General features: G+C 44.7%; 1 protein-coding gene across 1 annotated transcript; it reads right to left on the bottom strand.

Annotated features, from left to right (window-relative positions):
• Positions 1-74: 74 nt before the first annotated feature.
• Positions 75-25,883, bottom strand: F2 (coagulation factor II, thrombin). Its single transcript, XM_060018808.1, has 14 exons — positions 25,774-25,883; positions 25,225-25,388; positions 24,480-24,504; positions 24,193-24,243; positions 22,646-22,751; positions 22,407-22,543; positions 20,441-20,755; positions 19,966-20,094; positions 19,745-19,871; positions 19,057-19,224; positions 18,351-18,524; positions 17,882-18,063; positions 493-563; positions 75-338 (listed from the first exon to the last, which is right to left on the bottom strand). The coding sequence occupies exons 1-14, from the start codon at positions 25,850-25,852 to the stop codon at positions 195-197; spliced, it is 1,872 nt and encodes a 623-aa protein (XP_059874791.1). The 5' UTR covers positions 25,853-25,883; the 3' UTR covers positions 75-194.

Here is a 25,883-nt window from a genome sequence, read left to right as displayed (position 1 = left end):
TTAAGTCCTGCTTGTCCAGTAGTAGGATTGGCTCTTCCTGAGCTACCCATGAACAGCACTGTGAGCACTGAGGCTCATTGATAGGGTCACTTTTATTGAGAAATATAGTTTTAGGAACAAGCCACAAAAATAATTCTTTCACTGGATTGGCTTCTGTGATTTTGCAGTGAGCAGTGTAGAGTGTGGGTGGCCCCCTAACTTCCAAACCGTTCAATGACCTTCTGTATCCACTTCTTCAGGCGGAACACATGTGTGTAGAAGCCATATTTTCCATCCCTGTCACAGCCTTCACCCCATGAGACGATGCCCATTTGATACCAGCGGTTGTTAAAGGGGCTCTGAGGAAGAAACATGGGATTTCCAATAGAGTCAAGTCCAAGGTAGTGTCAGTATTACCCTGTCAAGCAATTGTTTCTGAAAACTTGGGTCCCTCCTCATCCACCCCAGAAGGATCTACCCGCCAGCTCCTGGCCTTCTGGGAACTCAGCTTACCTTCATGACAAACGGTCCCCCACTGTCGCCTTCACAAGCATCCCCTCGTTTCCCTTCACCGGGCTTGTAACCTTGAGAGAGAAAAGCAGTACTCAGGGAGGGGTATAGCTCACACTCCGGCCACTCTCCCCTTCAAGAGATACTGCTGCTGAGTGTCCACTGACTCCTAGGCATCCTTGACTCTGCTCAATTCCTCACCCCACACATCCAATTCTTAGGCAAACCTTGCCAGCTCAATCTTCAACGTACATCCCCAATCCAACCACCCCTCACCACTTCTACACCTGGTCCCATCACATACACCTCTCCCCTGAACCACTAGTCTCCCTAGTTCTACTTTTGCTGCCTACAATCCATTCTCCACCCAATAAGCAGAATGACTTAAAAAAAAAAAAACACGTTAAACTGACAGGTGAGAGAAAAATGAGAATTAGGGCAGTTACCTTTATCCAAATATCTCCACATATCCTCCACAAACAACATGAAGAACAACAAAGCTACACAAAAACCACACCTTCAACATAACTCGAATACAGAGAACACCCAAACTTCAAACCACTTTATCTAACTGTACATCGAATATCAAAACCTGTGTGGTCCTAATAAGACCTGGTTCCACATCTCAAAAAAAAACTTGTGTGGAGATGAGGAGGGGAAGATATCCACTGGATCAAAGAAGTGGATTCAATGAATTAGGAATCTTGTAAATAACCCCAAATCTACAAAATGAATAGACGAAAAGTAAGTACATCTATACCAAGATACTATAGGAAAACAATAAGAACCAAAATACCTCAGCTAACAAAAATTCTTTCCCAAACACAACCATGAAACAAGAAAACTAACAGAATTAAATATCCTCAAGCAAATTTTTGGTATGTGAAAAAGAATGAATCAGAAATTTAAAAATTAGGGACTTCCCTGGTGTCACAGTGGTTAAGAATCTGCCTGCCAATGCAGGGGACACGGGTTCGAGCCCTGGTCTGGGAAGATCCCACATGACGTGGAACAACTAAGCCTGTGCACCACAACTGTTGAACCTGTGTCTAGAGCCCGTGAGCCACAGCTGCTGGGCCTGCGTGCCACAGCTGCTGAGGCCTACCCGCCTAGAGCCCGTGCTCCGCAACGGGAGAGGCCACTGCAATGAGAAGCCTGCACACCGCCAATGAAGAGTAGCCCCCGCTTGCCGCAACTAGAGAAAGCCCGCACGCAGCAACAAAGACCCAACCCAGCCAAAAATAAAATAAATCAAAAAAAATTTTTAATTCAAAAATTAAAAATAAATGGACAGGGACTTCCCTGGTGGTCCAGTGGTAAAGAATCCTTCCTGCAATGTAGGGGACACAGGTTTGATCCCTGGTCAGGGAACTAAGATCCCACATGCTGCGAGGCAATGAAGCCCACACGCCACAACTACTGAGCCCGCGTGCCTCAACTAGAGAGCCCACGTACCACAACGAAGATCCTGTGTGCTGCAACTAAGACCTGATGCAGCCAAAATTAAAAATAATAAATGGACAAAACAATGGGAAGTAATTAAAAGCAGAAAGTGGTCGAAATGGAACTCACACTAAAGAAATGAGTCCCTCAATAAGAAAAAGAAAGCAATGGAACAGAGTTAATATGTATAATATAGTCCAAGAAAACTTCACAGAAATAAAAGATTGGATGTGCATATTGAAAGGATCCACTGGGAACCTGGCAAAGCTGATCTGAAACACTGAACTCTGAGACGTGTCCTAAAAAAAACTGAGACTTCAAAGATGAAGAAAAAACCTTCAACGCCTGGAAGCAGAAAAACTCAACTCCCTTATAAGAGCAAAACAATTACACTGGCATCAGATTTCAAAAACAACATACAAAGCAAGCAATGATAAAGCTTTATTTTCAAAAAATTCAAGGAAGGAAAATGTGAACCATGGATTTTATATTCAATCATGCTGAGCTTCAGGTGTCAAGGCTACAGAAAACCAGTTATAAACACATAAAAACTCAGGAAATTCTATACCCATAACCCTTCTTGAAAAATCGACTAGTGGACAAGCTTCATCCAACCAGGAGATGAATGCTTCAGCAAAAGGACTTATTAACTGTCTGACAAGTAGAAATAATACAACTAAAAGTATGAGAGGAGAAGAGAAAGAGGAAAGTAAACTCACTGATTGTAACAACTAAAAGAATATAAGAAACTAAGGGCATTTCAAAAAGGTGTAAGACCAAAGATAATGAGTAGAACAAAAATGCAAACCTTACTAAATATATGAAATTATTTGAAAAGTAAAGAAAAGATCACACAGGGAAAAAACACAGTAAATGAAACATAATATACATAAAAATAACAAAATCATATGAGATACTAATTCTATTAATCATATCAATAAATATGAATGGGCTTAACTCACTTTTTAAAAAACAAAAAGATTTTTAATTTGACTCACAAAGCAAGACTCAACGATGCTATATATGAGACAAAACAAAGTGATTCATAGAGGCTAAAGTTAAAGGGATGGACAAAAGTATAACAGGAGAATGGAAACAAAGAGAGCAGGGATAGTGAAGCTCAAGTTGAAAGTAAAGAAGGACACTTTTACTGCTAAAAGCCACAATTCACAATGAATAATTAACAGTTATAAATATCTGCACCAAATAACACAGCAACTGCCTTTATAAAGTAAAAGACTATAAATGATGCAAGGAGATAGACAGAAATACATTAATAATAGAATTCAACACACCAAACTCAGTACAAGACATATCAAGTGAACTGAAAATAAACAAGGATATAAATGACCTAAATAACTGATAAGGTACATTTATGGACATATATATATATATATATATATATATATATATATATATAGAACTTTACACGTGGATAAAGAAGAACACATCTACACACCTCAAGCACACATGTACATTCACAGAAATTGATCAAACGGTTCTCAGAAAAATCAGTTCCATAAAGTAGAAATATTACAAACTATATTCCTGGATTATAATGCAGCAAAACTGAAAATCAAGATGCTAAAGGGCCCTCCCATCTGGAAATTTTAAAACCACCTATTAACTCTTGAGTGAAAGGGGAATACACACTGAAATTAGAGAGTTTCTAAAAAAAAATAATTCAAACATAATTCAATAATTCAAACAAACATAGTGTTTTCCATGAATGGTGTTTTCCATTCATAGCCCTACTCAGTAAAAACTGAAGATCAAAGATAAATTAACCAGGGACTTCCCTGGTGGTGCAGCGGATAAGACTCCGGGCTCCCAATGCAAGGGGCCTGGGTTCCATCCCTAGTCAGGAAACTAGATCCCACATGCATGCCACAACTAAGACTTCACATGCCACAACTAAGGAGACAGTGTGTCACAACTAAGGAGCCGGCGAGCCACAACTAAGACCCCGCACAACCAAATAAATACTTTTAAAAATAAAATAAAATAAAAAATAAATTAACCAAATTGGCAGCTCAAAAAGCTTTTAGAAAAAGAACAGCAAAGTGAACCAAAAGGAAGTATAAGGGAAAAAAATTAAGATCAAAGCAGAAATTAATGAGGTACAAAATAGAAAAATAATAAGCCTAATTAATAAGTCAAATTCTTAGGTATTTTGTTTGTTTCCAATCACTAGCTAATTTACTCAAGAAAAATAAGGAAGAAAACACAAATATATAAAATAAGGTGCCAAGGAGGAAAAAAAACATAAGAGAAGACACTGTAGCACAAGATACAATATAGACTTGAACAAATTGAAAGACATTTCTTGTCCTTGGATAGAATGGCTCAACATCAAAAAGAAGTCAGTTCTCCCTAATTTAATTTATAACTTTAATGTAATCCCAATAAAAATACCAAGTTTTTTATAGAGCTAGATAAGTTGATACTAAAATTCATGTGGAAAAACAAACATGCAAGAGTTGCCAGGAAAACACTGGAAAAGAAAAACTACAAGAGAAGATAAGCTCTACCAGATATTAAAACATACTCTAAAGCCTCTATAATGAAAACAAGACATTTTAACAGAATAGACAACAGACCAGAAGAACCAAACAGAATGTCCAGAAACAGACTTAGGCACACACAGAAACCTAGTATGTGATAAAGGCGACATCTCAAATTACTGGGGCAAAGACAGATTTTTTTTTTTCTTTAGTATTTTTTAAAATTTATTTATTTATTTTTGGCTGCATTGGGTCTTCGCTGCTGCGTGTGGGCTTTCTCTAGTTGCAGCAAGCGGGGGTTACTCTTTGTTGCAGTGTGCGGGCTTCTCATTGCGGTGGCTCCTCTTGTTGCCAGCATGGGCTCTTGGCGCACAGGCTTCAGCAGCTGTGGCTTGCGGGCTCAGTAGTTGTGGCTCGCGGGGTCTAGAGCACAGGCTCAGTAGTTGTGGCGCACGGGCTTAGTTGCTCTGCGGCATGTGGGATCTTCCCAGACCAGGGCTCGAACCCGTGTCCCCTGCATTGGCAGGTGGATTCTTAACCACTGCACCACCAGGGAAGTCCCCAAAGACAGAGTTTTTAATAAATGGTACAGAGACAGCTTATTAGCCATTTAGAAAAAGATAAATTAAATCCATACCTTACATTGTATGCAAGAATAAACTCCAAATGACTCTGAGATCTGAGTGTAGGAAAATGAAACCAAGTACTAGAAGAAAATATGAGTGAATTTCTCTATGACCTGGGTATAAGGAAGGTTCTTTTAACTCTGACGCAAAATCCAGGTGCAGTAAAATGAAAGATTAATAAATTTGACTACATAAAAAAATTTAATTGGATGGCCAAAACATAATAAAGGATAAAGAAAAAGAAACTGGAAGAAAATATTTGCAAAGTATATCACAAATAGAGGCCTAATATCACTAACATATGAAGAACTCTTTAAAAATGATGGGAGGGACTTCCCTGATGTTACAGTGGTTAAGAATCTGCCTGCCAATGCAGGGGACATGGTTCGATCCCTGGTCTGGGAAGATCCCACATGCCGTGAAGCAGCTAAGCCCGTGTGCCACAACTACTGAGCCTGCGCTCTAGAGCCCATAAACCACAAGTACTGAGCCCCACGGGCCCAGAGCCCGTGCTTCATAACAAGAGAAGCCACCACAGTGAGAAGCCTGTGCACTTCAATGAAGAGTAGCCCCCACTCGCCACAACTAGGGAAAGCCCGCGCGCAGCAATGGAGACCCAACGCAGCCAAAAACAAATAAATAAATTTATTTTTTTAAAAAAATGGGGCTTCCCTGGTGGTGCAGTGGTTGAGAGTCCGCCTGCCGATGCAGGGGACATGGGTTCGTGCCCCAGTCCAGGAAGATCCCACATGCCGCGGAGCAGCTGGGCCCGTGAGCCATGGCTGCTGGGCCTGCACGTCCGGAGCCTGTGCTCCGCAACGGGAGAGGCCACAACAGTGAGAGGCCCGCGTACCGCAAAAAAGAGAAAAAAAAAAAAATGATGGGAGAAGGACAAAAAATGGACCGTAAAAACATGAACAGACAATTCACAAAAAAAGATATAAAAATGGTCAGTAAGGATATAAAAAGATGTTCAATTACAAAATATTAGAAATCTAAATACCCATACACAGGAAATGGTTGAAGACACTATCATACATCCTCCTAATGTGACTATAAAATTTTCTTTTTTATTGAAATATAGTTTATTTACAATGCTGTGTTAGTTTCTGGTGTACAGCAGTGATTCAGTTATACATATATTTTTTCATATTCTTTTCCATTATAGTTTATAACAAGATGTTGAATATAGTTCCCTGTGTTATACAGTAGGACCTTGTTATTTATCTATTTTATATATAGTTGTTTGTATATGCTAATCCCAAATTCCTAATTTTTCCCTCTCCTCTCCTTTCCCCTTTGGTAACCACTGGGAAGTTTGTGTGGTAAGTTTGTTTTCTATGAATGGATAAAGATGATATAAGATGTGCGTGTGTGTGTGTATATATATATGTATATATATATACACACACACACAAACACACACACACACACACACACACACACACACAAAATGGAATATTACTCAGCCACAAAAAAGAATGAAATAATGCCATTTGTAGCAACATGGATGGACCTAGAGTTTATCATACTAAATGAAGTAAGTCAGACCAAGACAAACATCATATGATATCACTTACATGTGGAATCTTAAGAAAAGATATAAATGAACTTATTTACAAAACAGAAACAGACTCACAGACATATAAAAATATAAATTTTTTTTAATAAGGAAAAGCTCTATAACTAAAATGGAATGAATTTCCAGGATACATTAGCCGAAACAAGCAAAGTACAAAAGAATATCTATACTGTGCTACTCTGTGAAAAGGGAAAAATAAGAAAATATAAATGTGTCTGCTCATTTGTGCAAAAAGAAACAGAAGAAGAATAAACCTCAAACTACTGAGATTGGTTAACTGCAGGGCCTGGATGGAAATGTGGTGGAAAGGAAGGAGGTGGGAACAGGACAGGAGGAAAAGGGGAATATCATTCTCTGAGTGTACCTGTATAAAGAATCTGATTTTTGGACCATGTTAATACAGGCACACCTTGGAGATACTGTGGGTTCAGTTATAGACCACCACAATAAAGCAAGTCATATGAATTTTTTGGTTTCTTGGTGCATATAAACGTTATGTCTACAGTATACTATAGTCTATTAAGAGTGCAATAGCATTATGTCAAAAATATATACAGGACTTCCCTGGTGGTGCAGTGGTTAAGAATCTGCCTGCCAATGCAAGGGCCACGGGTTCGATCCCTGGTCCGGGAAGATCCCACATGCTGCGTAGCAACAAAGCCCATGCGCCACAACTACTGAGCCTGCACTCTAGAGCCCGCAAGCCACAACTACTGAAGCCTGTGCACCTAGAGCCCATGCTCTACAACAAGAGAAGCCACTGCAATGAGAAGCCCACACACCACAACCAAGAGTAGCCCCCGCTCACCACAACTAGAGAAAGCCTGAGTGAAACAACGAAGACCCAACGCAACCAAAAATAACTAAATAAATGAATAAAAAATATATATACACATACTTGAATTTAAAAATATTTTGTTGGGCTTCCCTGGTGGCGCAGTGGTTGAGAGTCTGCCTGCCGATGCAGGGGACACGGGTTCATGCCCCGGTCCAGGAAGATCCCACATGCCGCGGAGCGGCTAGGCCCGTGAGCCATGGCTGCTGAGCCTGCGCGTCCAGAGCCTGTGCTCCACAACGGGAGAGGCCGCAACAATGAGAGGCCCGCGTACCGCAAAAATAAAATAAAATAAAAATATTTTGTTGCATACAAACTACTACGTATAAAATAAATAATCTACAAGGATATACTGTACAAACAGGGAATATAGTCAATATTTTATAACTATAAATGGAATATAACCTCTAAAACTGTGAATCATTATGTTGTATACCTAAAACTTATTGTACATCAACTACACCTTAATAAAAAAAATATTTTGTTGCTAAAAAATGCTGACCATCATTTGAATCTCCAGCAAATTGTAATCTTTTTGCTGGTGGAGGGTCTTGCCTCCACGTGGATGGCTGCTGACTGATCAGGGTGGTGGTGCTGAAGGTGGGGTGGCCATGGCGATGTCTTAAAATAAGACAACAATGAAGTTTGCCCCACTGATGGACTCTTCCTTTCAAGAACAATTTCTCTGAAGCATGCAGTGCTATTTGATAGCTTTTTACCCACAGAACTTCCTTCAAACTAGGAGTCAATCCTCTAAAACCCTACCACTGCTTCATCAACTAAGTTTATGTAATGTTCTAAATCCCTTGTTGTCATTTCAACAATCTTCACAGCATTTTTACCAGCAGTAGAGTCCATCTCAAGAAACCACTTTCTCCTTATCCATTAAAGTTTTATCGTAAGATGGCAGCAATTCAGTCACATCTTCAGGCTCCACTTCTAATTCTAGTTCTCTTGCTATTTTCGCCACATCTGCAGTTATTTCCTCCACTGATGTCTTGAACCCCTCAAAGTCATCCATGAGGGTTGGAACAACTTCTTCTAAACTCCTGTTCATGTTGGTATTGTGACCTCTTTCCATGAAATCACAAATGTTTTTTTTTTGAATATTTGAATTTTATTTTTTGATACAACAGGTTCTTATTAGTTATCTATTTTATACATATTAGTGTATATACGTCAATCCCAATCTCGCAATTCATCACACCACCACCACCACCACGGCCAATTTCCCCTCTTGGTATCCATACATTTGTTCCCCACATCTGTGTGTCTATTTCTGCCCTGCAAACCGGTTCATCTGTACCATTTTTCTAGGTTCCACATATATGCGTTAATATACGATATTTGTTTTGCTCTTTCTGACTTACTTCACTCTGTATGACAGTCTCTAGATTCATCCATGGCTCTACAAAGGACCCAATTTCGTTTCTTTTTATGGCTGAGTAATATTCCATTGTCTATATGTACCACATCTTCTTTATCCATTCGTCTGTCGATGGGCATTTAGGTTGCTTCCATGACCTGGCTACTGTAAACAGTGCTGCAATGAACATTGGGGTGCATGTGTCTTTTTGAATTATGGTTTTCTCTGGGTATATGCCCAGTAATGGGATTGCTGAGTCATATGGTAATTCTATTTTTAGTTTTTTAAGGAACCTCCACTCTACACTGTTCTCCATAGTGGCTGTATCAATTTACATTCCCACCAACAGTGCAAGAGGGTTCCCTTTTCTCCACACCCTCTCCAGCAGTTGTTGTTTGTAGATTTTCTGATGATGCCCATTCTAATTGGTGTGAGGTGATACCTCATTGCAGTTTTGACTATTTCTCTAATAATTAGTGATGCTAAGCAGTTTTTCATGTGCTTCTTGGCCATCTCTATGTCTTCTTTGGAGAAATGTCTATTTAGGTCTTCTGCCCATTTTTGGATTGGGTTGTTTGCTTTTTTTTAATATTGAGCTGCATGAGCTGTTTTTATATTTTGGAGATTAATCCTTTGTCTGTTGATTCGTTTGCAAATATTTTCTCCCATTCTGAGGGTTGTCTTTTCGTCTTGAATGTAGTTTCCTTTGCTTTGCAAAAGCTTTGAAATTTCATTAGGTCCCATTTGTTTATTTTTGTTTTTATTTCCATTACTCTAGGAGGTGGATCAAAAAAGATCTTGCTGTGATTTATGTCAAAGAGTGTTCTTCCTATGTTTTCCTCTAAGAGTTTTACAGTGTCCGGTCTTACATTTAGGTCTCTAATCCATTTTGAGTTGATTTTTGTGTACAGTGTTAGGGAGTGTTCTAATTTCATTCTTTTACATGTAGCTGTCCAGTTTTCCCAGCATCACTTACTGAAGAGGCTGTCTTTTCTCCATTGTATATCCTTGCCTCCTTTGTCATAGATTACTTGACCATAGGTGCGTGGGTTTATCTCTGGGCTTTCTATCCTGTTCCACTGAAATCACAAATGTTCTTAATGGCATCTAGAATGGTGAATCCTTTCCAGAAGGTTTTCAATTTCCTTTGCCCAGATCCATCAGGGGAATTACTATCTATGGCAGCTTTAGCCTTATGAAATGTATTCATTAAGATAATAAGACTTGAAAGAAAAAATTACTCCTTAATCCATGGGCTGCAGAATGGATGTTGTGTTAGCAGGCATGAAAACAACGTTAATCTTGTGGTATGCCTTCATCACAGCTCTTGGGTAACCAGGTGCATTGTCAATGAGAAGGAATATTTTGAAAGGAATCTTTTTTTTCTGAGCAGTAGGTCTCAACAGTGGGCTTAAAATATTCAGTAATCTATGTTGTAAACAGATGTGCTGTCATCAGGTTTTGTTGTTCCATTTAGAGAGCACAGGGAGAGTAGAGTTAGCATAATTCTTAAGGGCCCTAGGATTTTCAGAATGGTAAATGAACACTAGCTTCAATTTTTAAGTCACCAGCTGTTTCAGCCCCTAACAAAAGAGCCAGCCTGTCCTCTAAAGCTTTGAAGCCAGGCAGTGACTTCTCCTCTCCAACTATGAAAGCCCTAGATGGTATCTCCTTCCAATGTAAGGCTGTTTGGCTACATTGAAAATCGGTTGTTTAGTATAGTCATTTTCATGAATTATCTTAGCTAAATCTTCTGGATAACTTGCTGCTTTACCTTGTAGTTTTATATTATGAAGACAGCTTCTTTCCCTAAACCTCATGAATCAATCTCTGCTAGCTTCAAAGTTTTGGCTTAAGGGAATGTTATGGCTGATTTGATCTTCTAACCAGACCACTAAAACTTTCTTCATATCAGCAATGAGGGTGTTTTGCTTTCTTATTTATGTATTCACTAGAATAGCACTTTTTAATTAATTATTTTTTTGTTTGTTTGTTTTTTATTGTTTTTTGCGGTACGCGGGCCTCTCACTGTTGTGGCCTCTCCCATTGCGGAGCACAGGCTCCGGATGCACAGGCTCAGCAGCCATGGCTCACGGGCCCAGCCCGTGGCATGTGGGATCTTCCCGGACCAGGGCACGAACCCACGTCCCCTGCATCGGCAGGCGGACTCTCAACCACTGCGCCACCAGGGAAGCCCAATTTAAAAAAATTTTTTAAAATAAATTAAACTCTCTAACGAAGAAAAATTAAAAACAAAAACTTCCTTCAAGAACTTTTCCTTTGCATTTACAGACTGGCTAACTGTTTGACACAGGAGGCCTAGCTTTTGGCCTGTCTTGGCTTTAGACATGCCTTTCTCACTAAGCTTAATCACTTCTAGCTTTTTATTTAAAATGAGAGACATGCAACTCTTCCTTTCACTTGAACACTTAGAGGCCATTGTAAGGTTACTGATTGGCCTAATTTCAATATTGTTGTATCTCAGGGAATAGGGAGGCCTCAGGAAAGAGACAGAGATGGGGCAATGGCTGGTTGGTGGAGCAGTCAGAACACACAGTTTGCTGTCTTGGCACAGTTCATGATGCCCCAAAACAATTACAATAGTAACATCAGAGATCACTGATCACAGTTCACCATAACAAACATATAATAATGCAAAAATTTGACACATTGTAAGAAGTACTAAAATGTGACACATGAAGTGAGCAAATGCTATTGGAAAAACGGCGCTGATAGAATTCCTTGATGCTGGATCACCACAAACCTTCAATTTGTAAAACAACAATATCTGGGAAGGGCAATAACGCAAAGCACAAACCTAAGTGTCTATCAACAGATGAATGGATAAAGAAGATGTGGTGTATATATATATATATATATAATAAATATTACTCAGCCATAAAAAAGAATGAAATTCTGCCATTTGCAACAACATGGATGGACCTAGAGGGTACTATGCTTAGTGAAATAAGTCAGACTGAGAAAAACAAATACTGTGTTATCACTTATATGTGGAATCCAAAAAATAAAACAAATGAATAAATATAGCAAAACAGAAACAGACTCACAGAGAGAACAAACTAGGAGTTACCAGTGGGGAAAGGGAAGAGGGGAGGGGCAAGATAGGGCTAGGGGATTAAGAGATACAAACTACTATGTATAAAATAAATAAGTCACAAGGATATATTGAACAGGAAATACAGCCATTATTTTGTATATGGAGTATAATCTATAAAAACATTAAATCACTATGTTGTACACCTGAAACTAATATAATATTGTAAACCAACTATATTTAAATAAAATAAAAAATATGTAAATAAATAAAGCAAAGCATAATAAAACAAGGTAATAGTCCAAAAATAAACAAGTAAAGACAACAAAGATGGGAGGGAGGACCCAAAATTGAATACAATCGTGAAACAAATGAGCCTAACTGTATTTTAAATAAATAACACAGGGAAGGGGATAATAATTACCCAAGTTACTTTTAGACACAGTACTGTGACTATATATATATATATATATATATATATCTTCAGGCTAAAAACAGAAACAACCATGAAGAAATGCTAAACTCTAGCTTGTAGGATTATTTTTCACAGTCATGGATGAGTGATTCTCAAACTGTGTATTCTTGTATTAACCAAATAAGTAAATACATTACAGATAATAGGAGTCAGATTTCTCATTATCAACAGAGACTGTTACAAATGTGGAAAGGGAGAAGCTAAAATTAATCATATTGCATTGCAAGAGGGAGGAACACTCCCCAACTCATTCTACGAGGCCACCATCACCCTGATACCAAAACCAGCCAAAGATGTCACAAAGAAAACTACAAGCCATTATCACTGATAAACATACATGCAAAAATCCTCAACAAAATACTAGCAAACAGAATCTAACAGCACATGAAAAGGATCATACACCATGATCAAGTGGGGTTTATTCCAGGAATGCAAGGATTCTTCAACATACGCAAATCAATCAATGTGATACAACATATTAACAAATTGAAGGAGAAAAACCATATGACATCTCAATAGATGCAGAAAAAGCTTTCGACAAAATTCAACACCTATTTATGATAAAAACCTTCCAGAAAGTAGGCATAGAGGGAGCTTACCTCAACATAATAAAGCCCATATATGACAACCCCACAGCCAACATCACTCTCAATGGTGAACAACTGAAACCATTTCCACTAAGATCAGGAACAAGACAAGGTTGCCCACTCTCACCACTATTATTCAACATAGTTTTGGAAGTTTTAGCTATAGCAATCAGAGAAGAAAAAGAAATAAAAGGAATCCAAATTGGAAAAGAAGAAGTAAAGCTGTCACTGTTTGCAGATGACAGGATACATGATACTATACACAGAGACTCCTAAAGACTCTACCAGAAAACTACTAGAGCTAATCAGTGAATATGGTAAAGTAGCAGGATACAAAATTAATGCAGAGAAATCTCTTGCATTCCTATACACTAATGATGAAAAATCTGAAAGAGAAATTAAGGAAACACTCCCATTTACCACTGCAACAAAAAGAATAAAATACCTAGGAATAAACCTACCTAAGGAGACAAAAGACCTGTATGCAGAAAACTGTAAGGCACAGATGAAAGAAATTAAAGATGATACCAACAGATGGAGAGATATACCATGTTCTTGGATTAGAAGAATCAACATTGTGAAAATGACTATACTACCCAAAGCAATCTACAGATTCAATGCAATCCCTATCAAACTACCAATGGCATTTTTGACAGAACTAGAACAAAAAATTTCACAATTGGTATGGAAACACAAAAGACCCCGAATAGCCAAAGCAATCTTGAGAAAGAAAAACGGAGCTGGAGGCATCAGGCTCCCTGACTTCAGACAAAGCAACAGTAATCAAGACAGTATGGGGCTTCCCTGGTGGCGCAGTGGTTGAGAATCTGCCTGTCAATGCAGGGGACACAGGTTCAAGCCCTGGTCTGGGAGGATCCCACATGCCGCGGAGCAACTAAGCCCGTGCGCCACAGCTACTAAGCCTGCACGTCTGGAGCCTGTGCTCCGCAACAAGAGAAGGCCGCGACAGTGAGAGGCCCGCGCACCACGATGAAGAGTGGCCCCCACTTGCCGCAACTAGAGAAAGCCCTCACACAGAAACGAAGACCCAACACAGCCAAAAATAATTAATTAATTAAATTTTTAAAAAGACAGTATGGTACTGGCACAAAAACAGAAATACAGATCAATGGAACAGGATAGAAAGCCCAGAGATAAACCCACACACATATGGTCGCCTTATCTTTGATAAAGGAGGCAAGAATATACAATGGAGAAAAGACAGCCTCTTCAGTAAGTGGTGCTGGGAAAACTGGACAGCTACATGTAAAAGAATGAAATTAGAACACTCCCTAACACCATACACAAAAATAAACTCAAAATTGATTAAAGACCTAAATGTAAGGCCAGACACTCTCAAACTCTTAGAGGAAAACATAGGCAGAACACTCTGACATAAATCACAGCAAGATGCTTTTTGACCCACCTCCCAGAGAAATGGAAATAAAAACAAAAATAAACAAATGGGACCTAATGAAACTGAAAAGTTCTTGCAGAGCAAAGGAAACCATAAACAAGACGAAAAGACAGCACTCAGAATGGGAGAAAATATTTGCAAACGAAGCAACTGACAAAGGACCAATCTCCAAAATTTACAAGCAGCTCATGCAGCTCAATATCAAAAAAACAAACAACCCCATTCAAAAATGGGCAGAAGACCTAAATAGACATTTCTCCAAAGAAGATATACAGATGGCCGAGAAACACGTGAAAGAACGCTCAACATCACTAATCATTAGAGAAATGCAAAGCAAAAATACAATGAGGTATCATCTCACACCAGTCAGAATGGCCACCATCAAAAAATCTACAAATGATAAATGCTGGAGAGGGTGTGGAGAAAAGGGAACCCTCTTGCACTGTTGGTGGGAATGTAAATTGGTACAGCCACTGTGGAGAACAGTATGGAAGTTCCTTAGAAAACTAGAAATAGGACTACCATATGACCCAGCGATCCCAGTACTGGGCATATGAAAACCATAATTCAAAAAGAGTCATGGGGGGGCTTCCCTGGTGGCACAGTGGTTGAGAGTCCACCTGCTGATGCTGGGGACACAGGTTCGTGCCCCGGTCCGGGAAGATCCCACATGCCGTGGAGCGGCTGGGCCCGTGAGCCATGGCCACTGAGCCTGCGCATCCGGAGCCTGTGCTCTGCAACAGGAGAGGTCACAACAGTGAGAGGCCCGTGTAGCGCAAAAAAAAAAAAAAAAAAAAGAGTCATGTACCACAATGTTCATTGCAGCTCTATTTACAACAGCCAGGACATGGAAGCAACCTAAGTGTCCATCGACAGATGAATGGAGAAAGAAGATGTGGCACATATATATACAATGGAATATTACTCAGCCTTAAAAAAAAATGAAATTGAGTTATTTGTAGTGAGGTGGATGGACCTAGAGTTTGTCATACAGAGTGAAGTAAGTCAGAAAGAGAAAAATAAATACCGTATGCTAACACATATATATGGAATCTAAAGGGGAAAAAAATGGTTATGAAGAACCTAGGGGCAGGACAGGAATAATGACGCAGATGTAGAGAATGGACTTGAGAATGTGGGGAGGGGGAAGGGTAAGCTGGGACGAAGTGAGAGAGTGGCATGGACTTATATATACTACCAAAATAGATAGCTAGTGGGAAGCAGCCGCATAGCACAGGGAGATCAGCTCAGTGCTTTGTGACCACCTAGAGGGGTGGGATAGGGAGGGTGGGAGGGAGACGCAAGAGGGAGGAGATATGGGGATATATGTATATGTATAGCTGATTCACTTTGTTATAAAGCAGAAACTAACACACCATTGTAAAGCAATTATACTCCAATAAAGATGTTAAAAAAATCCTATTGCATTGCAACGGGAGGTTTCAGTGTCATCTCATGGTTTTAGATAGATAAATAGATAGAAAGAACATAGATATAGATTTAGGCATGTGCATAATACATGTATTTTCTAATTCTGTCTGCTAAGAGAGCCTAGGAACAATGACACCCCAGTAACAATGTGCACAACTGGCACCCAGATCTTGGTTTCTAAATACCATTCTCCACTAGAAGGCAAGTAGGATGAACCTAGAACATCTTGCTGCGCTGAAAGTAAGAAAGTACTCAGAGATTGACAGGACCTCTCCAAAAGTCACAGAAGCCAGGTTGTTTTTTTTTTTTGACTCCCACTGGCCAAACCTGGGATAATTTGAACATTATAATAATGATAGTAACAAATTATAGCCCTTAGAATAAAGAAAGGACCCATGAGTCCACAGTGACAGAGTGAAAGCAGATTCTTCCTTATAATAAGATGATCACTAATAAATGTAGAAGGAATGACAGAATTTAAAAATCACCATTTGGCAGCTACCAGGGTTAGGAGAACAATTTGATGAGAAACAGAACAGACACTATTCAACTTTCTCCCCACAAGATGTTAGTCTTAAAAAGGAAAACAGAACTTTACAGTGAGAAACATGGCAGATGCAGACACCACCTTAACCAAGAGGTCAGAGTTAATCTCACCAGGAATGGGACAGAGAGATCATATGCCTGAAAAGGACACAACATCACTTAGCTTGAATCTGATCATTAGGAAACCTTAGAGAAAGCCAAACTGAGGCCAATCTACAGAATAACTGGCCTATACATGTCAAATATGTCTAAATCGTGAAAGACAAAGACTGACAACTGAGTACAATGTGTGATCCTGGACTGGATCCTGGGTGGGAAAAACGTTTTTGTTTTTCTTTTGCTAAAAAAGACATCAGTAAGCAGGACAACTGGAAAACATTTAAATGAAGTCTAAAAATTAGACAAAGGTATTATATCATTATTAATTTCTTTTTTCATTATTAATTTCTTGATTTAATAAATGTACTGTGGTTATGGCAGAGAACAACCCTGTTTTTTTGGAAATACTTAAGTGTACGGGTAAAAAAGGTAACATGTACAATTTAGTCTCAAATAATGTGTATATGTGTGTGTATAAATACACACACACAGAACACACACACACACAAAGGAGGTGGCAGAATCTGGATGACAGTATAAAGGAATTCTTTGTATTATTTTTGCAACTTTTCTGTGAGTCTGAAATCACCTAAAAAATTTTTTTTTAATTTTTAAAAATTTAAAAATTAAGTTAGATCGTTTACTCACCTGCCCCAGAGTCTCCAATAATGTCCTATCACGACAAAAGCCAAAGTCCTTCAAGGCCCTGAAGGAAGCACCCATCCCCTGACTGCCCACCTCTCTCCCCTCTTCCAATGCTGCCCTTCCTGTGTTTACTGCCCTCCAGCCACACAGGCCTCCCTGCTGCTCCTAAGACACACCAAGCATGCTCCCACCTCAGGGCCTTTGTACCTGCTGTCTCCACAAGTCTGGAGTGCACTTCCTCTAGACTGGCTCACTCTTTCATGTCTTCTAGTCTCTGCTTAAACATCACTTCTCAGAGAGGCCTTCTCCAACCACTCTGTCTCAATCGCCCCGTCCCCACCTCTCACTCCCTTACTCAGCTTAATTTTTCTCCTATCAGGATTGCTATTCTAGATCTGCTTACTGACACACTCTCCTTCTAGGAAGGAAGCTCTCTGAAGACACAGGAGACCCTATCTGTTAGGGTCCTTTTTGGACACCCTGGAATACTGCCTGGACCACAGTAAGCACTCAGTAAATATTTGCTGAACGACTGAATGAATGAATGGCTTTTCCTCCACCCGTGACCTCTGGTTGGTGTCTGGCTCACATATACTGACAACTTGACCAGTGACTAGCACCACGCCTAACACCTTAAATACACTATCTCGCTCAACCCTCACACGGCCTAATGGAATAGAGCCAGGACTTGAACCCAGGCCTGTGCTACTCACGTGTCTCAATCCTCCCAACCCGAGGCCCTGCTATTCCCGCCTGCCCAGCCATGCCCAGGGGACTTTACCAGCACAGAACATGTTGTCGGTGATGCGGATCCGGGTGGAGGCCTTGCAGACCGGCCGCTCCACGATGGGCAGGTTCACCACCTGTAGCACGCTGGGCTGCACCTCAGCAATATTGGCTGTCCACGTCTCCCTCAGGTTGCCCCAGCCCGTCACTCGCCCTTTGTATCCAGCCCGGAGCAACCTTTGGGGAAAGGAGAAGGACTGAGTGAGAACAGACCAGTCTAGAAACCTCCTGGCCCCAACACCATCCCTTAGAGACCTGAATCTAAAACACCTGTGCAGGAAGACGCTGAGGCGTGGAAAAGGGAAGGAACTTCGGCAAGGCAATAGGCTGTCAGAGTCAGGCCCAGAACCCAGCCCAGGTCCTCAGCTGCCAGCCCCCTGGCTGCCCCCCAACCACCTGCCCCCTGGCCAACCCCCTCGGCTCCCCCCCCAGCCACCCCCCGGCTGCCCTTCTGGCCGCCCCACTTGGTTGCTGTGTCCTTGTCGGGCAGGCACACGGGGTGGACGTATTCGGTGAAGCTGATGGGCTTCCTGAGCTTCAGCAGGGCGATGTCCCGGTCCAGGTTCTCCCTCCAGTTGTACCTGGGGTGGATGTGGATCTTTTCCAGCATGGAGATCTTTTCAATCTTTCGCTCATAGCTGTGCAGACCCCAGCAGAGAAAAGGAGAAGCTGTAGGCCACCCAATGAGGGGCAGCTGGTTCCCCGAGGAAGAAAACTGCCTGCCCTCAGGGTCTGGGAGTCAGCGTAACCAGCAGGCCACCAGTGAGGGTGAGAGGGCCGGCTCCTGTCCTGGCAGCTTCTTCCTGGCCTGAAGTCGCCCAGAGCTTTGGGATCAAACAGCCCAGGCAGGTAGGGGGAGGGACGCAGCCTGTAGGCCCTGATCCCAACAGCCTCTACTCAGAGGTCACACCTGGGCCATGTCCTGGTGCCTGGAAGGGTGCTAAGGGCAGGCCAGGATTCTGCTCTCTGCAAAGGCTTAGTTTCTCTGTCCCCAGGTCCAAGCTTCAGTCAGGATGTGGCCACATAGACTTTACAGCAGAGCCTACAGGGTTTTCTACTGTGGGAGATGTACAGACATATCCCTCGTGGCCCAGAGTCACCAGAGCCCCTCACAGTCACTCGGGAGGACGCGGACCCCTGCCAGACACGCATGGGCCCCCACTTCTGTACCTGGTGCGGGAGTGCTTGCCAATGCGCACCAGAAGGTCATTCTCAGTGAAGTTCTTGTCCCAAGGCGGGTACAGAAGACAGTGGGCAGCGGTGAGGATCCAGCGGTCACTGATGAGGCTGGCCCCGCACAGCAGCTCCTGGGGACTCTTCCGGAAAAGCATCACCTGCCTGGGAGAAGAAGTGGGAAGCATTGGGAGGTGGGAGGGCTGCCCCTCCACCAGCCCTACAAGCGCAAAGTCCCAGGTTTAAGAACTAACTGGACAGAGCTCCCTACTGGGCCCAGACCCCAGCTTGACCTTCCCGTTCTTGGGGACCGGGGCATATATGTGACACCGCGGGGCTGCCACCTGCTTTTTGCACCCCCCTCCCCTCATCAAGCTTCTTCCAGGCCAGAGGTGGCACAGCTTAGCACAGCTCTGGGGTCAGAAGAACAGGAATCTAGTCCTGCTCTGTAACCCATTCACTAGCAGCACCACTTAGGCGAGTCACTTAAGCGCTCCGACCCTCAGCTTCACCATCTGCTTTGGAGAAGTAGTAAACCCAATCTCAAAAGGTGGCTGTGAGGGTTCGATGAGATGTTGGTGCTGGGCTAGGTTGTCTGTGGAGCCTAGACCTGTGAGGGCGGAGGAGTCTCCCAGGGCGCGGGATGCAGGCGCGCAAGGGGTCGGTGGGGGCAGGGAGCACGCACCAGGGCGCCAGGCCAATCTCCGCATCCCGGCCCTCCACGATGCGCCCCTCGATGTAGGAATCGAACAGCTCCTGTTCCGTTTTGTCCCGCACCAACTTATTCTCGAACAGAGGCCGCAGGCCACAGTCTGCCGAGCCAGCGGGACCGTTAGGGGCAGAGCACTGCAACACCCGCCCCCGCCCCCATGCCGCGGCCCCGCGCCCCTCCGGTCGCCGCCTGACCTGCCTCCCCGGCGCCGAAGGTCCTCTCGTCGAAGAAGGGCTGAAATGTGTCCGCAGCGGTGCGTCCCTCTATGGCCGCATCCGGTTCCTCGCCCAGCCCATATCCCACCTCCTCATCCACCGGCTCCTCTGCAGGGACCCAGACACCAGCTGCGGCTGGGCCAGGCCATTCCTCACCCACCCTCTGACCTCCCCAAGCCCCCAGGCAGCCGCGGAGGTCGTCTGGTGTAGAGATTAAGAGCGCAAGCGCACCTGCGTTACTAGGAAACCAAACCTCGTGGGCCTCAGTTTCCTCAGCTGTAAGGTGGAGCTAGGATTACGCCCACCTGGTTAACGTCAGGTGTCATGAATGCACTCACTGGTGAGTGGTAAGCCTTAGATCAGGTGGTAAAGCCTTAGATCAGGGGAGGCACTGTTCTTGTTGTTCCCTCCAGGCTGTGTCCTCTGTCTCATGTCCCCTGCCCTGCCCTCTCACCGCAATAGTCCAGGTCGCAGTACTCAAAGTCGCCAGGCTCCCCGGCCACGTAGCACCACGCGCCCTCCTCATCCCCGTCTGGGTTGCGGCAGAAGTTCTCCACCAGTGGGACAGCCGGGCTGAAGTCCTGGTCCTTGCTCAGGGCCTTGGCCCGCTCGCTGGCCCAGGCAAGGCAGGGAGACCCATGTGTGGTCACCGCCAGGTGCCCCTGGTACTGCCGGCCGCGATCAGGGATGCACATTTCTGATTGAGGTGACAGATTCACTGCAAAGTCTCTGGAGTTTGAGGTCAGCTCCACAGTGACTCGCTCCTGGCCTGGTGGGTGAGGAAACAGAGGAGCAGAGTGGGTGGGACCACACGTGGAGCCAGACGGGATGTGAATCCCTGCCTTTCGGCCTTTATCCTATAGACCTCAAGTCACTTATCCTCTCTGAGCCGCAGTCTGCTTGCCTATGAAAGGGAATACTAATGCGTTTTTGCAGGGTTATTGAGAGATTTAAACAAAATATATGGCCTAAGTGTCTGGTGCATAATAAGCCAGAGATAGGAACCAGGTTTCATCTCCTGCGCTATCTGTAATCTATTGGTAGTGACTGCCTGGAGTTTAAGGATTCTGTGCTTTCACAAGGGCACAGTAGGAAAAATAGCTGGGATCCACTGAGGATGTCTACACAGGGAGTAGGTCAGTTTCAGCATGCCTGCAACATATTTATCATAGGTGTTCAGGGGTGGGGGCTTGGTAAACTGTAGCTGTTTTTGTTAGTATGATTGGCAACTCGCTGTAAGACTGGCCCCAGCATCCCTCACTGGGTCCTACAGGGATGCATGAAGGACAAAGAAGAGCAACCCATGTTTGGTAGATTGAGTTACTGGCACTAATTCTTTACTCCTACCTGGATCCACCTGGATCCACATCCTCTGCCCTGTTATTTTACAAGCAAAGGTGTAAAGGTCCACCTCTTGACCTTGGCCTTGATCATGGGACTTGCTTTGGCCAATGGCATGTGGGCAGAGCTGACTCTGCCAGTTCTGAGCCTAGGCTTAAAGATGTGTGTCTGCTCACTGCTTGGTATTTCTGCCGCCCCCATGGAAGAAGCTGCTGCCTTTCAGCCTCCCCCCACAATGAGTACACACGGAGCAGACATGGACCCACCCACACAAGGAGCCAAGCTCAGTTGGACCCATTGTTTGACGTAGGGCCACCAGCCGAGCCCAGCCTACACCTGGACCCCACCGACGCGTGAGCGAGTGCAGCTGAGATCAGCAGAGCCACCCCAGCTGAACCTCAGACACATAAGAAATAAATGCGGGACTTCCCTGGAGGTCCAGTGGTTAAGATCTCCCCTTCCAATACAGGGGGTGTGGGTTCAATCCCTGGTCGGGGAGCTAAGATCCCACGTGCCTCGCAGCCAAAAAACCAAAACAGAAGCAATATTGTAACAAATTCAATAAAGACTTTAAAAATGGTCCACATCAAAAAAAAAAAAAGAAGAAAGAAATGCTTATCGGTGTATGCCCCCCAGCTTTTGTGGCTGTTTGTGATTTTGTGGGGTTTGCAGCATTATTATGGCTATAGCTAGCTGACACATCATGGGAAATAATGATGACAGAATCATGCAGGGCTGGACTGTACGAGGCTTGCTCTGTGATGCTCGGCAAAGGGTACATGGACTGAAATGGTTAGGAAGGGCTTCCTGGAGGGAAGAATGCCTCAAGCAGGAAGTAAAGCATATTTAGAATGGGCCACATCCTGGATCATAAGGAAGCAAAGGCTGTGGAGGGAGGAGAGGAGGCTGGAAGCTAACTCTCTCTGGTCTCCTGACTTCACTAACCAACAAGCTCAAATATGTCGTCAGTAACTAACACCAGCTCAAAGGGAGCCAGGATCTTGATTCCCATCCTGTGCTGCCAGGCCCATGAAGACCCATGGGCCTTGGCCATGCCCACCTGATCTCCCCCAGCTCACCGCAGACAGGGATGCTGCACTCCTCCCTCCGCACAGTGGGGAGCGTAGTGTAGCACCAGGGCCCAGTGATGCTGCCATCTGGGTTGCGGCAAAAATTCTCCTGCAGGTCAGCTCCAGGGTGGGTGGTAGAGTTGATTCTGGAACAGAAAATTGCTCAGCAGGAGGCGTCTCCCCCACCCCCAGTGTCTCCTCACCCCCTATTCTCAGACCCCTGGCAGACAGGCCTGCCCATCACTCACTCCGGCTTATGTGGGTAGCGACTCCTCCACAGCTGGCATTCGATGCCTGACCGGGTGAAGCTCACGTTCCCTCGGTAGTTCATACCCAGACCTTCGGCACAGTTACCTGCAGAGACCCCCAGCCCAGGTCTCCTACACTGAGGACTTGTCCCCGCTTCTCTCCTAGTAAAGCTCTATCGGTCCATCCCCTCCAAGCTACCTCTGGTCCATGACCCTTAACCTGCATTTACTCAGCACTTCCTCTGTACCCAGCAGTTCTACAATCCATTTAACCGTAGTTACCAAATATTCACTGAGTGCCCACTGTGTGACAACCATGTGACAGGCACTATGCCAGGTACTAAGGACACAGCAATGAATAAGACAGTCATAGTCAAGTAGGTTCCTGCCCTCATAGAGCTAATATTCAGTGGCTCCTCATAGCCAGCAGAATGAAAAAGTGAACAAGGTTCTCCGAATCTGGCCCTGGTCTAGGTGTCCTGTTATCTTAGCTCCTCGTGCCTAAGGGCCTTTGCACGTGCTCTTTCCTTTGCCTTGGCCATGCTTTCCTATTTATTCATCAGTGCATCCCACAAATCCAAGTAAAACTCTACTTCTTCTGGGGAGCAGTCCTTGATTCTGCCAGCAAACGAAATGCTCCCCCTCCTGGAATTCTTTGGCACCTGGAACAGAACTCTTCCATCAATTACTTTGATGTTTTGTATTTTTGTTTTCTGATGAAACTGTGAGCTCCCTGATTCTCTTAAAATCCCCAGCACTCAACCATAGAGCTTGACACACAGCAGGGGCTTAGTGAAATGTCTATTGAATAAATTACTTAACAAATGAAAGCATAGCCAGTGTGATTAAAGAGTTCCATGTTGTGGGGTCTACTGTCATACTAAAGGTGTATTCAGAATGCCGTGGAGGAGGGAGGATGCACCTTGAAGGCTCAGCAAGGTGGTGGCATGTGGACTAATTCTTGAAGGATAGGGGGGTTTTCAGTAGGCACTGATGGCTGCTCCAGGGGGAGATGATAATGTAAGCAGGGGCCAGGATCTAGAAACATCTTGCCCTGTTGAGAGAAGTGCTTGCTGTCAGCAAGCTGGGGGGCTGGATTCAGGGCTGGTGCAATGGTAGATAAGGCTTGAAGGGAAGGTTAAGATCAGAACCTGCAAAATTCACTAGGCTAAGAAGCCTGTGCTTTATTCTCGGGGCAATGCGGAGCCACTCAAGGTTTTGGAGAAAGAATGTGACGTCATCGAAGCTCTGCCTTGGGGACATGGGGAAGACTGATTGGCATGGGCAGGGGCTCTGATGAGAATGAGGCCTTAAACATTATTTCATTGCCCGTGCATTCATTTGTTCCTCCAATATTAATCATCTTACTGACTGCCAGGCACAGAGCCAGGTGCAAAGACACATCCTTGACCGCAGGACCAGAAAGGCAATGTCAGCTGCTAGAGGCCACCACCCATGGGCCACAACTCCTACCCAACCCCTACTCTGCTCTTCTCCCAGGCTGTCCCCTCCTATCCTGTCCCCACACCCTCATGTCAGTTCCTCACCTTCCAGACATTCAATGAGCTTTTCTCGAGGTTTCCTCAATGACTCACAAGCTGGAAAAGACCCAGAAACATCATTGAAATTGAGGTAGGGATAGGACAGGTTCAAGTGAAGGGTGGGATGACATTCAGAAACGGAGAGAAAGGGACGCGTATGGAAGAAAGGAAGGAAAGAGGCGTGGGTGGAGGAATGGAGGATTGGATGGATCAGAAAATTCTCTGGAGTGGGGCACCCTCTAACTTGGGTCCCCAGGACTCCCTTCCTGGAGCAAACCCTTCCCAGTGCTCACCTGTGTACTTGGCCCAGAACACATCCTGAAAAACAAGGCTGAGTGTGAGGCTGTGGTAGGATCCTGTTTTGTTTTGTTTTTTTGTAAACTTCCTGTCTTCTCCTTATACTTTCCCCTTTCCATTACCCTGGTCACGCTCTGGGGAGGTTTGTGGCAGAGTTTTCTACTTTTGCTTCTAAAAGCCCAAGCCCGCAGAGGAGAAGAGTATCTGAGGAGAGGGGAGCTCCCTGCCTTCCCCACCGCCCGCCCCCCCGCCCCTGGCCAGACAAGATTGAAAGGGATTCCCCGGGGTGGGGTAGACTGGAGAAGAGGGGCCCAGGCAGAGCCCCAGGGAAGGGAAAGCTTCAAAAGGCTCCTGGAACACTGAGGCCTAGGCCCAGGCCTGACCAGAGACCCACCTCCCAAGGGTGGCACAGAAGTAGCAGCAAAGCTAAAGTTGAGAGGCCATGTGGCCAGGGCCAGGGTCTCCAGAGATCCCAACATAGACAGATGTCTAAAGACTGAGGAGGCCCCCCTGCCCCCCAACGTCCTGGAGCCTCACCGTACCCTGGGGCCTTGACATAGCCCAGGCACTGGGGCCGCCTAGAAAGGCTGAGCCACTCATCAGGGCAGCCCAGGGAAACGGGGCCAGAGATGAAGTTATCAACAAAGAGCTGTGATGCTCCCCACTTCCCTCCTTGGTGCCCCTGCAGGAACCAAGGGCCCCCTTGGAGGGACCCCCAGCCCTCCCTCCCTGGGGCCTCACCGTGGCACTGGGAGATTCCAGGGCCTCGAAGGCCTCCTCACGGCTGCACTGCTCCTCCACACACTCTCGCTCCAGGTTGCCCTCCCGCCACTCCTCCAGGAAGCCGCTGTTGGCGCGTCGGACCCGCTGGAGCAGCGACAGTGCTTGCTGAGGGGCCAGGAACACTGCAGGAGAAGGGGCGTGGGACAGTGGCCTCAGGGGCCCAGGCTGTCTTAGCCACCACCAGCCACTTAGGGCAGGAAGCAAGCCTGGCCTGCCTGCTGGCTTCCAGAAAGGGGGTGTCTAGGATGGTGGCAGGACCTGAAAGGCTGCTAACGGCAGCCACTAGCCCCCCTCCTTTCATGGATCACCCCCAGCCCAACCCCCATATTGCAAGAGAGAAGTAGTCACTGTCTGTCCAGCCCTGAGCACCTGGCTCCTTCCCTAAGCTGGACACAGTGAGCCAAGAGCCACCTGGGGGCCAGCCCTGTGCTGTCGAGCCAGGGGACCGCAGCCCACAGGCCTACATCCCAGTCCGCCAGCCTGTCCCAGCTTCCAGGCCCCCCTTACCATGCTGGCTGTGCACAAGGCTAAACAGGGCAGCCAGGGCCAGGCAACCAGGTAGCCACAGGCCTCGGACGTGCGCCATAGTGTGTCCGCTCCCAGGACTCTGAGGGCTT

Source organism: Delphinus delphis, chromosome 8, assembly GCF_949987515.2.
Source record: "Delphinus delphis chromosome 8, mDelDel1.2, whole genome shotgun sequence".
In the NCBI taxonomy this organism is placed as follows: domain Eukaryota; kingdom Metazoa; phylum Chordata; class Mammalia; order Artiodactyla; family Delphinidae; genus Delphinus; species Delphinus delphis.
The sequence above is the reverse complement of the archived record's forward strand: the minus strand, read 5'-3'. Positions and strand labels throughout refer to the sequence as shown.

Coding starts and splice junctions, on each gene's coding strand:
- F2 (XM_060018808.1), bottom strand. CDS start 25,852: ATGGCGCACGTCCGAGGCCTGTGGCTACCTGGTTGCCTGGCCCTGGCT. Junction 19,872..19,965: donor CTTCGGCGCCGGGGAGGCAG/GTCAGGCGGCGA, acceptor CTGGCTCGGCAG/ACTGTGGCCTGCGGCCTCTG. Junction 18,064..18,350: donor GACAAGGACACAGCAACCAA/GTGGGGCGGCCA, acceptor CTTTCCCCAAAG/GTTGCTCCGGGCTGGATACA.